The sequence below is a fragment of the Giraffa tippelskirchi genome, chromosome 9 (genome assembly GCF_054371585.1).
Source record: "Giraffa tippelskirchi isolate mGirTip1 chromosome 9, T2T-mGirTip1v1.2.pri, whole genome shotgun sequence".
NCBI lineage: Eukaryota > Metazoa > Chordata > Mammalia > Artiodactyla > Giraffidae > Giraffa > Giraffa tippelskirchi.
Window position 1 is genome coordinate 5,934,978 of NC_137283.1, and position 15,915 is coordinate 5,950,892.

At 35.4% G+C, this 15,915-nt stretch overlaps 1 protein-coding gene across 6 annotated transcripts in view; it reads left to right on the top strand.

Moving 5' to 3' along the window:
* STT3B (STT3 oligosaccharyltransferase complex catalytic subunit B) overlaps positions 1-15,915 on the top strand; it is a 107,920-nt gene that overhangs the window by 57,393 nt on the left and 34,612 nt on the right. For all 6 annotated transcript variants that reach the window (XM_081526972.1, XM_081526971.1, XM_081526970.1 and 3 more), the window contains exons 3-4: positions 2,989-3,276; positions 14,845-14,910. In XM_081526972.1, the coding sequence (XP_081383098.1) occupies positions 2,989-3,276; positions 14,845-14,910 (354 nt within the window). The remainder of the gene's footprint in view (positions 1-2,988; positions 3,277-14,844; positions 14,911-15,915) is intronic.

Here is a 15,915-nt window from a genome sequence, read left to right on the forward strand (position 1 = left end):
GGTAGATGACTTATCTGTACTTCTCGTGGTGTGAATGCTGTCCTACATTTTATTGTACTAATCTTTGATTACTGTAGTTTGTTTCCTGGTATGTTTCTAACTTTTTATCTTGAATTCACCCTCAGTGAAGGCTGGTTTTCTGAGATTCCTGGTGTCCTGGTATTTGGGACCATCCGTATAATAATCTTTTTCACTTTCTTTTGCTGAAGCCCTCAGAAGTTTAGGACTATTTTTAGAGGTTGTTTTCTCAGCCTAAGTTTCTTATATGTGAAGTTGTTATAAATGTGGAGAGGGCTTCCCTGGTGACTCAGTGGTAAAGAACCCTCCTGCCAGTATGGGAGATACCAGTTGGATCCCTGGGTCGGGAAGGTCCCCTGGAGAAGCAAATGGCAACCCACTCCAGTATTCTTGCCTGGAGAATCCCATAGACAGACGAGCCTGGTGGGCTACAGTCCATGGGGTTGCAAAGAGTCGGACATAACTTAGTGACTGAGCTTGCATGTATAAATGTGGAACCCATACTCACCCATGTGGTGAATGAGTTATTTCTTGTTTTGTTTCTATTTAAAGATTTGGAAGTAAGGCAGAAGTTGCTGACTGTTTCATTTGATCAGTTCAGTTCAGTCGCTTAGTCATGTCCAACTCTTTGTGACCCCATGAACCGCAGCACACCAGGCCTCCCTGTCCATCACCACTTCCCAGAGTTTACCCAAACCCATGTCCATTGAGTCGGTGATGCCGTCCAACCATCTCATCCTCTGTTGTCCCCTTCTCCTCTTGTCCTCAATCTTTCCCAGCATCAGAGTCTTTTCAAATGAGTCAGCTCTTCGCATCAGGTGGCCAAAGTATTGGAGTTTCAGCTTCAATATCAGTCCTTCCAATGAACACCCAGGACTGATCTCCTTTAGGATGGACTGGTTGGATCTCCTTGCAGTCCAAGGGACTCTCAAGAGTCTTCTCCAACACCACACTTCAAAAGCTCTCACATCCATACATGACCACTGGAAAAACCATAGCCTTGACTAGACAGACCTTTGTTGACAAAGTAATGTCTCTGCTTTTTAATATGCTGTCTAGGTTGGTCACAACTTTCCTTCCAAGGAGTAAGCGTCTTTTAATTTCATGGCTGCAGTCACCATCTGCAGTGATTTTGGAGCCCAGAAAAATAAAGTCAACCACTATTTGCACTGTTTCCCCATCTATTTGCCATGAAATGATGGGACCGGATGCCATGATCTTAGTTTTCTGATTGTTGAGCTTTAAGCCAACTTTTTCATTTGATGGATGGGTAGCATTCATCTAGTTTCATAAACAAGCCCTGGATTTGTGCTGGGAATTAGGCCTTTTATTTAATCTCAGTGGTGAGCAATAACTACCCCTCAACCACCTCAAGTACCTAAGGTATGTATCAGGACCTTGAGTGTTTGGGGTGTTTTTTTTTTTTTTTTTAAGACTTCCATGGTATTAGTGCCTAGTTTGAAATGCTTCTTTACGTTTGGAACCTGAAGGATTCCCTTCCAGGTTCTCTTTATTTTAAGGTTAAACATGCCTTTTTTGATGTTGAGTGGTTTTGTCTGTCTAGAATACCTTGATCTTTTCATCTAATACTTCTATGTATTATTTTGTATGTCAGTTCAATCTACCATATTTAGGTATTTTCAGATTTATTTCCATTTAAAAAAAAATATTGCTAGCAAAACTGTTCACTGGGACCTGGTATTGTATATGTAATGAAACAAAATTTTGTTTTTAAGAATGGTGATGATTGCCATACTTTTTCCCCTTTCCTTACCCCACTCTCCTTCATGCATTCAGTAGATACTGTGCATCTGTTTTATGCCTATCATTGTTATTTGGATGCTGGGGAAATTTTTCTTGTTATTCTGGAGCTTGTATTCTGTGAGAGAGTTTATTTATTTATTTATTTTTGGACATGCTGTGCGGCATGTGGGATCTTAGTTGCCCAACCAGGGATTGATCCCATGCTCCCTGCATTGGAAGTTCAAACTCTTAACCACTGGATCACCAGGAAAGTCCCCAAGGGTATTTACTTAATAGACAGTAAGTAAATAAGTAAAATAATTACTATGTGAAATGGTGATAAATGCTTTGGACAAAAAGCAAAGGAGTGGGTTTAAAGACCATGGAAAGTTTGCAATTTTTTAAATAGTATGGCTCAGAAAGTAAATTTATAACATTCTTTGTAGTTTCAGTGATGGAGAAAGAAAAAAAAATCTTTTAGGATGTAGCTAAGGATGAAAGTGTAAATACACATTTTAATCACAAATAGCTCAGAATTAATGTCCTGTTTATTGTTCGTTGAATCTTAAATGTTTCATGTTCCTCCTTTGGGGAGAGGTTGAAGAGTATAGCTGTTAACTGGGCCTATTCTAGTTTATTTTCTTTCCATTGTTAAGTATTTTAAGAAGTGTAAAGATGTCAACCTTCCAGGAGTTGCAAAATATTATATTTGAATTCACTAACTAGTCCTCCTTTTCCTAGCTAGAATTGTTCACTTTCCAGATCTTGACTTTGAAGGGAAGAAGGAATCATTTATAAACATCACTTAAATACTACTGCACATAACTTCTTTTGATCTTCTGTTTGTTTCTCAATCTCTTAAACACAAGTATGGCACAATTGTTAAAACCCCATACTTAAGGATGTGTTAGGTTAGAACCCTGTTTATAGTGAAAGATAGAGTTAGTGGGAACAATTATAAAGTTACCCAGTGTTCCATCATTAAACATCTTCACTTTTAATCCTTCATTCAGTCTGATCTTTCTTCTTTTGCTTAAATATGTATCTCTGTATATGAGAATTTTTTGTGTCCAATTGAAAAAGAACATTTAATTTTGTAGTATGTAAAGAAGGCAAACTGTTGTGAGAGCTTATTCTCAACCTAATTATGTAATAATAAAGAAATTAGTGTTTTCAGCTACCTCCTTATATTTGTAATTAAATTTTCCTTTTTTTTTTTTTTCATAGGTTTACCCAGGGTTGATGATAACAGCTGGCCTTATCCATTGGATTTTAAATACATTGAACATAACAGTTCACATAAGAGATGTATGTGTGTTCCTTGCACCAACTTTTAGCGGCCTTACATCTATATCTACTTTCCTGCTTACCAGAGAACTTTGGAACCAAGGAGCAGGACTTTTAGCTGCTTGCTTTATTGCTATTGTACCAGGTTACATTTCTCGGTCAGTAGCTGGATCCTTTGATAACGAAGGCATTGCTATTTTTGCACTTCAGTTCACATATTACTTGTGGGTAAGTAATGCTTGATGTTTTCTTATCATTAATACCCATGAACTTTCTACTGAAAGTTGTCATTATAGTTGCATGCAGAAAACTGTTACTGTTCTTGACAGATAAGTCACAGCTCCAATAAAAGAGGCTATCAGAAAATAAGCTATTGATTTTTTTGTTGTCTCTTTACTAGTGGAGAGAGAGGTCAAAAATACTTAAGAAAGTTGAAGTGTGGTTCAGTCGCTTAGGATGTTGAATTCTGTGTGTGAAATTTGCATTATTTTACTGTTGCCAAGTTATTTCTTCTTTCCCTATGTGTATACCTTCTGTTTCTTGTCTTGCTGTATTAACTAGTACTTCCAGTATGATGTTGAAGAGGGGTAGTAAGATGATCCTCACCTTGTTCCTTTTCTTAGTGGGAAAGCTTTGAGTTTCTCACTATTAAACATGTTGGTTACAGGTTTTTTTGATAGATCTTATTTATCAAGTTGAAGAAGATCCACTTTAGTTTGTTGAGTTTATCATGAGTGAATGTTGGATTTTGTCAAATGCCTTTTCTCTACTGATATATGATTGATCCTTGAACAACACAGGTTTGAACTGTGCAGATCCATTTATACATATATATTGTTTTCTATTAAATACATACTACAGTGCTTCACAGTTTGGTTGAATTCATAGATGTGGACCCAAGGATTATGTAAGGGCCCTACTATAAAGTTAAATGTGGATTTTTTTATGCCAAGGAGGTAGTCACTGCTGCAACCTCTGCCTTGTTCAAGGGTCAGTTATAGTTACATACAGTTGTAACTATATGTAAATTCTTTGACCTTTCGATGTCATGAATACATTATTTTCAAATGTTGAACCAGTATTTCATACCTGGGGTAAATCTCACTTGGTCATGCTATATAATTCTTAAAATACCTTGTTAGACTTGATTTCCTTGTTGAGGACTTTGTATCTAATGAGAGAGATAAAGGTCTGTAGTTTTCTTTTCTTGTAATGTCTTTGGTTTTAGTATTGGTTCAGTACTGACCTTGTAGAATGAGTTAGGAAGTATTTTCTCTGCTTCTGTTTGTAGAAAGAGATTGTAGAGAATTGTTGTCATTTTTATTTATTTATTTTTAATCATTTGGTAGAATTCACGAGTGAACTCCCCCTTGGCCTGGTGCTTTCTGTTTTGGAAGGTTATTAACTATTTATTTATTCCATTTCTTTAATAGATAGAGACCTAATCAGATTTTCTGTTTCTTTTTGTTTGAGTATTAGCAAATTTTGTCTTTTCAAGAAATTGGTTCATTTCGTTTAGATTATCAAGTTTTTGGACATAGAGTTGTTCATTGTATTTCTTTATTATCCTTTCAGTGAATGTCCAGGGGATCTGTAGTGATGTTCCTTCGTCCATTTCCGATATTAGTATTTGTGTCTTCTTTTTTTCTTAGTTAGCTTGGCCTAGAGGTTTACTGATTTTTGTTCAGCTTTCAAAGAACCAGTTTTTGGTTTTATTGATTTTCTTTATAAATTTCCTGTTTTCAATTTCATTGATTTCTGCCTGGTTCTTAATTCTGCTTCTTTTGGATTTAAATTACTCTTCTTTTTCTAGCTTCCTAAGGTGGAAACTTAGATAATTGTCTTAGATCTATCTTTTCTATTGTTACATTCGGTGCTATAAATTTCTGTACTAGCACTGCTTTTTGCTGCATCCCGTAAATTTTGATCAGTTGTGTTTTCATTTTTATTTAGCACTATTTTGAAATTTCTCTTGAGGTTTTTGACATTTGAATGTGCTTATTTAAAGTTATGTTGTATTCTGAGACTTTCTGGTTATTTTTCTATTAGTGATTTTTTGTTTGAGTCCATTGTGGGCTGAGAATACATATTATATGACTTTTATTCTTTTAAATTTGTTAGGATGTGTTTTATGGCCCAGATGTTGCTTATCCTGGTGAATATTCCATGCTGGCTTGAGAAGAATATGTATTCTTCTATTACTGGATGAATTTGTCTTTAGATATCCACCATAGCCAGTATCCAGTTGATTGGTGGTGGTGTTGAGTTTTACCTCTATCCTTACTCATTGTCTACCTGCTAGATCCATCTGTCTGAGAGAAGAGTTTTAAGTCTCAAATTATGATAGTGGATTTATCTATTTATGCTCATGGCTCTATCAGTTTTTCCTCATGTAGTTTGACACTCTGTTGTTGTTAGACACGTACACTTGAAGGATTGTTTTGCTGTCTTTGAGAATCAATCCCTTTATCATTATATAATGCACTTCTTGATCTCTGATAGCTCCCTGCTTTGAGGTAGGCTTTATTATATATATCTTTATCAGTTCAGTTCACTCAGTCATGTCCGACTCTTTGCAACCCCATGGACTGCAGTACGCCAGGCCTCCCTGTCCATCACCAGCTCCTAGAGCTTGCTCTAACTCATGTCCATCGAGTTGGTGATGCCATCCAACCATCTCGTCCTCTGTTGTCCCCTTCTCCTCCTGCCTTCAATCTTTCCCAGCATCAGGGTCTTTTCTAATGAGTCAGTGCTTTGCATCAGGTGGCCAAAGGATTGGAGCTTCAGCTTCAGCATCGTTTTTTCCAATGAATATTTAGGACTGATTTCCTTTAGGATTGACTGGTTTGATCTCCTTGCAGTCCAAGGGACTCACAAGAGTCTTCTCCAAACCACAGTTCAAAAGCATCAGTTCTTTGGTGCTCAGCTTTCTTTATAGTCCAACTCTCACATCCATATATGACTACTGGAAAAACCATAGCGTTGACTAGATGGACCTTTGTTGGCAAAGTAATGTCTCTGATTTTTAATATGCTGTCTAGGTTGGTCATAGCTTTTCTTCCAAGGAGCAAGCGTCTTTTAATTTCATGGCTGCAGTCACCATCTGCAGTGATTTTGGAGCCCAAGAAAATAAAGTCTGTCACTGTTTCCATTGTTTCCCCATCTATTTGCCATGAAGTGATGGGACCAGATGCCATGATCTTTGTTTTTTGAATGTTGAGTTTTAAGCCAACTTTTTCACTCTCTTTCACTTTCATCAAGAGGTTTTTTAGTTCTTCTTTGCTTTCTGCCATAAGGGTGGTGTCATCTGCATATCTGAGGTTATTGATATTTCTCCTGGCAATCTTGATTCCAGCTTGTGCTTCATTCAGCCCAACATTTTGCATGATGTGCTCTGCATATAAGTATCTTTATATATACTTCAAAATTTTTTAAATCTTTAAGAAAAATACGTATTTTTGGCTGCTCTGGATCTCCGTTGTGGCACATGGTACTCCTCATTGCTGCATGTGGGCTCTCTGTAGTTGTGGTGTGTGGGCTTCTTCTTGCAGAGCACGAGATCGAGGGCGGGCAGGCTTCAGTACTTGTGGCACTTGGGCTCAGTGGGATCTTAGCTCCCAAACCAGGGGTCGAACCTATGTCCCCTGCATTGACAGGTGAATTTTTAACCACTGGACCACCAGGTAAGGCCCTGTATCTTTATATTCAAAGTGGGTTTCTTGACAACATATAGTTGTCTCGGTTTTTGATGTACCTTGACAATTTGTTTTTTAATTTGTGCATTTAGACCATTGACATTCAAAGTGATTATTGACTATAGTTGGTTTAATATTTACCACATATATTACTGTTTTCTGTTTGGTACTCTTATTCTTTGTTTCACTTTTGTTCTCTATTATTTTTCTTCCTTTTGTGGTTTGAACTGTGCATTTCATATGTTCTGCTTTCTCTCTGTTTCTGGCACATCAGTTACGCTTTTTTAAACTGTTTATAGTGGTTGCCATAGAGTTTGCAGCAGACATACACAGCAGATTCAAGTTCATTTTCAAAGAATACTATACAGGCATACCTCGTTTTAATGCACTTCACAAATACTGCATTTTTACAAATTGAAGGTTTGTGGCAACCCTGCATCAAGTGAGTCTGTCAGCACTAGACATTTGCTCGCTTTGTGTCTGTCATATTTTGGTTTTTCTCACAATATTTCAAACTTTTTCATTATTATGTTTGTTCCAGTGATCTGTAATCAGATTTTTGATGTTACCATGGCAAAACGATTATAACTCCCTAGAGGTTCAGATGATGGTTAGCATTTTTTAGCAGTAAAGTATTCTTTAAAGTATCATGTATTGTTTTATTAAACATAATGTACTCTTAATATTGGGGACTTTCCAGGTGGCTCAGTGCTAAAGAATCCACCTGCCAGTGCAGGAGTTGCAGATTCGATCCCTGGGTCAGGAAGATCCCCTGGAGAAGGAAGTGGCAACCCACTCCAGTATTCTTGTGTGGGGAAATCCCATGGACAGAGGAGCCTGGTGGGCTACAGTACATGGTATCGCAAAAGAAGCGTGACTTAACAAATAAACAACAACTCATAATAGACTCCAGCTTAGTGTAAACGTAACTTTTATATGCCCTGGGAAACAAACTTGTATGACTGGCTTTATTACAATATTCAGTTTATTGTAGTGGTCTGGAACTAAACCTGCAATATATCTGAACTCTGCGTGTACCACTTTACAGGCAGTGTGAGTACTTTATAGTAACAACAATCCTAATGCCTCCCTTTAGTTCCTTATGTCATTACTGTCATTACACTCACATGTAATACATACATAATAGAGTACACTGTTGGTATTATTATTTTCAATAAACTTATCTGTTGAATCAATTAAGAATAAGAAAACTAAAAGTAATTTCCCTTCACTTATTCTGACTTTGATGCTATTCCTTTCTTTAGATTCAGATCTGTTATTTTCCTTCTTGTTAAAGAACTTCTAGCATTTTTTGCAAGACAAGTCTGCTGTCAACAAATTTCCTCAATTTTCATTTATCTAAGAAAGTCTTGAAGGATAATTTCACCAGGCCCAAATTTCTAGATTGTTTTTGTTTTTGTTTTCCTTTCTCAGTTCTTACATATTTCACTCTAATCTCGTCTTGCTTGCATGATTTCTGAATAGAAGTCATGTGGTTGTTATCCTTGTCCTTCTAAGGTGTCTTTACCTCTGGCTTCTTTTAGGGTTTTTTCATTATCATTGATTTTCTGTAGTTTGAAAAAGATATGCCTAGGTGGGGTTGGTTCTTTTGGCATTTATTGAGCTTTCTGAATCTGTAGTTGGGTTTCTGACTTTATTTAGGGGAAATTATCAGTTGTTATTGTTTCAAATATTCTGTTCCTTTCTCTCCTCTCCTGGTACTTCCATTACATGTATGCTATACTTTTTGAGGTCTTTTAATTAATATGTAGTATTTAACTTATATATTAAGTATATATTTTGACAATATGTATGGCTGGATCTTGATAGTATAATGCCAAGTGGAAAAATAAATTGAGGTAGAACACATACAGTAATTTTAAATAGTACAGACTATATTGTATATTGTCAATTTATACTTCTTTATAATGAAAGTATAAAAATATGGCATTTATCTGTCATATATACCAACTTTATGATAGTGGTTACTCTTGAGTATGGGTGAGTGATACGGAGGAAGGAAGTATGAAGGGGGAGGTTCAACTATGTCTGTTAAAAAGCTTTTTTTTAATAAAATCATCCAGAGCAAATATGTTTTATTTGCATTTGGAAGTCTGGATGACTGTTATTCTCTACTCTTCTATATGTTTGAAACCTTTCATAATAAAAAATAATATATTCTATCTGTTGGGAATTTAAAAACATAGAAAACTAATGTAAAGAAACTATCACCCAGGTATCACTGTCATTTGCATTTTGTCATAGTTTAAAATTTTTTCATGCTTTTATGAAATTCAAAAGTGTTACTGTTTAGTTTTTTTATTCTTTATATTCTTTTAAAAATAGCATGATTCTGAACTATTGCAGTAGTGCCTTAACTGGCATGTTAATTACCTTTCACCATTTAAAAATTTAAGAAGTTGAGACAAAAGTCATGACATAAATTCACTTTCAACCATTCTAAAGTGTACAATTCAGTGGCTTTTAGTATCCTCTGTTTACTTGCAGAACATTTTATACCCTGTAAAGAAATCTTGAACCTCCTCATTCCTTATTTCTTCCATTAATTTAATTTCTGTTTGAAGACTTATTATTCTGGACATTTCATGTAGGTAAAATCCACATAAAAAATGTGACCTTTAATGTATGGCTTCATTCACTTAGCATAATCTTTGTATTTTGACATGTATCAGTATTTCTTTTTTGTGGCTGAATAACCATTGAATTGCACTGTGTTGTATTGTACGACTTCCCTGATGGCTCAGATGGTAAAGAATCTGCCTCCAATACGGGAGACCTGAGTTGGATCCCCAGGTTGGGAAGATCCTCTGGAGAAGGGAATGGCAACCCACGCCAGTATTCTTGCCTGGAGGATTCCATGGACAGAGGAGCCTGGCAGGCTACAGTCCATGGGGTCTCAAAAGAGTTGGACAAGATTGAGCGAGTAACGCTTTCCCTTTCAACCCATTGTATATATACCACATTTTTAAAATCCATTAGCTGATGGACATTGAGTTGTTTTCAAGTATTAAGTATTATGGGTAATACTGCCAGTGACATTTGTGTACTCGTTTTTGTGGACATATATATATTTTCATTTCTCTTCATATATACGTAAGAGTGGAATTGGGGGAATTGCCAGACTATTTCCCGCAGTGGTTTCCCCCTTTTACATTTCCACTGGCAGATATGAGGATTTTAATTTCTCCTGATCCTCACCAAAACTTTTTTCCTCCCCCTAGTTTTTTTTGTTTTACTTGACTATTGGTATGAAGTGGTATCTCATGGTTGTTGCTTTGGGGTTTTTGTGTGTTTTTTAAAATTGTGATAAAATATATGTAACATAAAATATACCAGCTTAACTATTTGTAAATGTAGAGTTCAGTAGTGTTTAGCATTCAGTAGATTCATAATGCTGTACAGTCGTCACCACCGTCCATCGTCATAGTTTTCCATAACTTCCCATTTTAACCTTCCTTAGCCCCTGACCCACCACCATTCTGCTTTCTGTCTCTGTGATTTTGACAGCTCTTAAGTATTTCATATAAATGGAATCATACGTCTTTATCTCTTTGTGACTGGCTTATTTCACTTAGTGTAATGTCCTCAAGATTCACCCATGCTGTGGCATATGTCAGAATTTCCTTTTTTATGGCTGAAAATAATATTCTATTGTATCTATATACCACCTTTTGTTTATCCATTCATTTTTGATGGACAGTTTGGTTGCTTCCATGTTTTAGCTAACATGGGTATACAAATATCTCTTAGAGGCCTTGCTTTCAGTTCTTTTGGGTATATACCCAGAAGTGAAATTGCCAGATCACGTGTTAGTTGTATTGCAATTTTTTGAGAAACCACCGTATTGTTTTCTGTAGCAGCTGTACTATTTTACATTCCTACTAGCAGTACATAAGGTTTCTAATTTCTTCACATCCAAATGAACACTTTGTTTGTTTTGTTACTTAATGGGTTTGAGGTAATAACTCTTTATAGCTTCGATTTGCATTTTTCCAGTCAGTGATGTTGAGCATCTTTTCATGTGGTTAATGGCCATTTGTGTTATCTTTGGAGAAATGTTTACTCAAGTTCCTTGCCCATTTTTGAACTGGATTGTTTGGTTTTGGGTTGATGAGTTTTAGGAGTTCTCAATATATTCTCAATATTAATCCTTTATAAGATACATGATTTGCAAACGTTTTCTCCCATTCTGTAGGCTGCCTTTTTCACTCTTTTGATCTTGCCTTTTGAGTCACCAAATACTGAATTTTTCATGAAGTCCAGTTTGTTTGTGATTTTTTTTATTTCTGTGCCTTTGGTGTCTTATCCAAGAGAGTACTGCCAGATCCCATGTCATGAAGCTGTTGCCCTGTAGTTTCTTCTAAAAGTTTTATTACAGTTTTAGGTCTAACATTTAGGTCTACTTGAGTTAGTTTTTGTATATGCTGGTAAGGGTCCAGCTTCGTTATTTTGCACACTGATGTCCAGTTTGCTCAGCACTGTGTCCTGAAGGGACTGTGGTTCCCCACTGAAAAGGCTTGGCGCCCTTACTAAAAACCATCTGACCACATAGATAGAAGTCTGTCTGCGAGCTTTTATTTTGTTCCATTGACCCATCAGTGTATATGTGTCTTCAGGCCAACACCACACTGATTACTTTAGCTGTGTAGTGAGTTTTAAAATCAGGAGGTGTTTGTCCTCTTTGTTCTTTTTCGGGATTCCTTTGGCTACTAAGGGTCCCTTGAGATTCCATATAAATTTTATGGTGGGTTTTTTAGTTCTGCAAAGAAAAAATCATCAGATTTTAAGATGGGTTGCATTGACTCTAGATCACTTTGGGTAGCATTGTCGTCTTCCAGTCCATGATAATCATGGGGTGTTTCCATTTCTGTTTTCTTTAAACAGTGTTTTACAGTTTTCATCATACAAGTCTTTTACTTCATTAGTTTAATTGTATTCTTTTTGATGCTTTTGGAATTTTTTTGTAATATCCTTCTTGCGTTGCTATTTGTTAGTATATAGAAATGCAGTGGGGTTTATTTGTTTTTCCTGTGTTGACTTGTATCTTGCTGTTTTGCTGAGTTCATTTGTTAGCTCTAGCAGGTTTTGTGACTGGGGGCTTTCTCCATATGAGATTATATCTGTGAATAAGGGTGATTTTCCTTCCTTCCAACCAATTTGGATTCCTTTTATTTATCTTTCTTGTCTAATTGCTCTGGGTAGGACTTAAGTACTGTGTTGAATAGAGGTGGTAAAAGTAGACATCCTTGTCTCCTTCCTGGTCGTAGAGAAAAGCTTCAGGCTTTCACCATTGAATATGTTCACTGTAGTTTTCATATATGGCTTTTGTTATGTATAACATATTATTAAGTATGTAATATATTTTATATACTAATATATAGTATTTTGTATTTTAATGTCATTTACGCATTTTTTTTTATACATGGTATCGCTAGTCTCATATGTGAGAGTTTGGCTAGATAGAAAGGTCTAGGTCATTTGTTCTTTACTTGAAATTTTTGAAATTGTACTGTCATCATTTTGCTCTTACTGTTAACCTAATTTTATGTGTTTCATAAGAAACGTCTTTTTTTTTTTTTCCTGAAGAAATAATGAGTTTTTTGTTTTTTCACCTATATAGCATTGAAGTCTAATAGATTTCTTAAGCTGTGTCCCAAAGTTGATACTCCTGGTAATGGTAAACCCTTTCAACACAGTATATTGTTAGTTTTTATTTCTGGAAAGCTGTCTTTGATTATAGTTTCAAATATTAGTTTGTTTCACTGTTTTGTTTTTCTTGGATCTTCTTCCTCTTTGTTTGAATTCCAGTTCTGTCACTCAGAGTTGTTGAAACTTCCTCCATGTCTATTTCATCAGTTATAAAAATGAAAGACAAGTGATACATACACATCCAAATTTGAGGAGAAAATTTATGTCTTTAGGTTTCAAACACTGTAATGGATATAAAGCAAAAAATAAAATCCTGTTGCAAAGTGAAAAAATAATCACCTCATATGGTTTACATAAGTTAATTCATGTAAAGGTACAGAACATTGTAGGCACACAGAAAGGGGTGAGTGCATGTTTGTTTCTGTTGTTACTATCACCAAAAATAGAGCTAATGCAGATAGACTAGTACTTAAAACAATACTTCTCACCATATTACATCCTATAGTTGTGGGATTTTAAGTTTCTTCCTGTGCCTTTGTAATCAGCCTTGTCCTTAAACTGTATTACTTGCAATCACAGATCTGATTTCTGTCTGTATTATCTCTGGGAGTTTCTTTTCTGGAATGCCATGTTATAGAAACAGATAGTTTGGGGTGGCCCTTTATGTCTGACTTACTTCATGCAGCGTAATACTTCTGAGAGTCATCTAAGAACATGATATCTCTTTTTATTATTTTATTTCTCAGTTTTTGCTTTAATTTTTCTAGATTATTATATTAGTCATTTGAAATCATCTCTTCTAATGTAAGGAATCTTCCCGGGTGGTGGCTCAGTGGTAAAGAATCTACCTGCCAGTGTAGGAGACTCAGGAGATGCGGGTTTGATCCCTGGGTTGGGAAGTAGGAAATGGCAGCCCACTCCAGTGTTCTTGCCTGGAAAATCCCATGGATAGAGAAGCCTGGTGAGCTACAGTCCATAGGGCTGCAAAAGAGTCAGACACAACTGAGCACTCATACACTTCTAATATAAGCAATTTCCCTTTATGCACTATTTTAGCATCACTGCACAAACTTTTTTTGAGAAATAAGTTACATACTATAAAATTTAGTCTTTGAAAGTATACAGTTCAGTGGCTTTCAGGATATGAATAAAGTTATAAAACAAACTTCCAGATTATAATTGTCTTGCTTTAAAATTTTTTAATGTTTTAATATATCCCCTCCCCATTTGTATTTTAGAATAGGACCCACGTTATTTTACCCTGTCCAAAGGGAAACCTTTTCAAAGTTGGCATGGTTTAGGGGAGGAGATTGGATTATATTTTGGCATACACATGCACTGCAACATTGAATTCCGAGCAGTGTTTCATAGTCTATTAGAAGTAAGTCTCTGGCAGCTCGAAGTGCTGTGAAATAGGAATGTTTCCTCTTTTCTTCCTCTTTCCCTTGCTTTTTTGTTACAATTTCCCCAAAGGTTGATGTCACCTGTGGTTTGTTTTAATGTACTAATAGAAGACCATTTTGAAAATAAAGAATTCCTTGAAATAAGCTCTGTATAATACTGTTGAGTTGAACTTCTTGTCATATCAGGACATAAAGATAGCTCTTAATACAGGATTACTTATAATGGGCCTTATGTTTATCATTTCTTTAGGACACTCACTTGATTCATCTTAAAGATGACCCATTGCTCTTGGCATAAGTATTCAGAGCTTATGCTTTTAAAATTTTAAATGCTGTTTCTGAAGGTGCTAATGTATTTTGCTCTTTCAGACAAACATATAAACTCTTTGATTAGTTTCTTTTTAGACCATAGGCATTTGTCAACTTTTTAAACCTTCGTTTACAGAATGTTGCCTTTCCAGTTGAGAGTAATTGAGAATTTTACTGACATTATGTCTTCTAAAAATTTAAGAATATAAATTTAATGAAGATGTTGATTGTGGTGTCTTAGAATTTCTAGCTTAATTTGTTTTCAAAAATGAATGTTCATAATTAATATTATGATATATAGATGATCACATTCAGATGAAGAAAAACCACAGATAAAGGTGTTAGGTCTAAGCAAACCTTACATATAAAAATGTAGAGTTACTAAACAAATTTATTCTTTAGTTAAAAATCTTAATTTGTTCATATTAATCATTTTAAGATAGAAAATAGAACAAATGGAAAAATATACATTGTTCCCTTTGATATGATTCTTCTTACTAAAAACTACATAACTAAAAAAAATCAAAGCTACTCCTAAAATGTCTTGACTACTGTCCGGTGTTAGTAAGTGGATCTAAGTATCTGTGTAATCTCATTACCCTTTTTAAAGAATAATTTTCGCTTCTTGTAATACAAGTTTACTAAACACTTAACCTTTTTTCACTCAACAGGAACATTTATAAACATTTTTATATATCAGTTGCTTGTTTGTTTTTTAGGTAAAATCTGTAAAAACTGGGTCAGTTTTTTGGACGATGTGCTGCTGCTTGTCGTATTTCTATATGGTAAGATTTCATACTTGAAACTGAATACATGAGGTCTAAGTCTTTGGCAACTAGACCAGTGCCTTCTCTTCTCAGCCAGGGCAGTTCTCCATTTCCTTTCTCCTGAAGTCTTTAAGATCTTTTATTTAATGCATTCTCTTTCCTTACTACCACTGTCTTCCCTACTCCTGTCTTCAAGGTCTTGGATGGACTTCTACTTTATGGGTGATGGAGGACTAATACTCAACCTCTCAAGCATAATATTTGCAGCAAGTGAAAACGAAAACTTTTCTTTCAGATGTACAACTTTTTGTAAATAATGGTCACATTCTCTGGGTTAACCTGAGAACTACTTGTATAATTTTTTTGACTGGTTACTTACGATGGGAGTTCAGTATCACCTCTTTAATCTCCTGCCTTTCTTTTCACACCACAGCCTATATACTTTTCTTATGCTGAAAATTAATGATAATCTTAGGTAACTCTTTTTTTGGTTGTTAAACAAATGTCACCGAATTTGTGTTCCCAAATTATCCATGCCCCTTTTAAAGTGGTTAAAGGTTAGGACGTATCATATGCCTAATTAATGTGTCCTAGGCACATTGTGCTCAGTAATAGCAAACTTACTCTCTTTTAAGTTTAGACTTAAATTTTAGAAATAACCAGAAGTACTTCAGGTAGCACTGGAGCTCAACCAGAGTAATGTTGTCTTTGGTGAAAAAATAGCACATGACTGAAGCAGTAAACTGATGTTGTTATAGGAATTGTAAACAAAAAGCAATTTCTTATATAAGTGGTTCTGAAATATTTTAGACAGGGATAGTTGTTAGAATGTATGTTAACATATAGTCGCCTAAGGTGACTGTTGATTCAAATGGTTCTATCAAGCTTTTCATTATAAGAGCACATGCAAGAACTTTGATCTTGACAGACCTTAATGTCTGTTATTGAATTGAATGTTATTAAAAAATAATAAATTCTGTTGGTTTGGAACAAGCATAATCTTTAGGATCTTTATTAATTTAG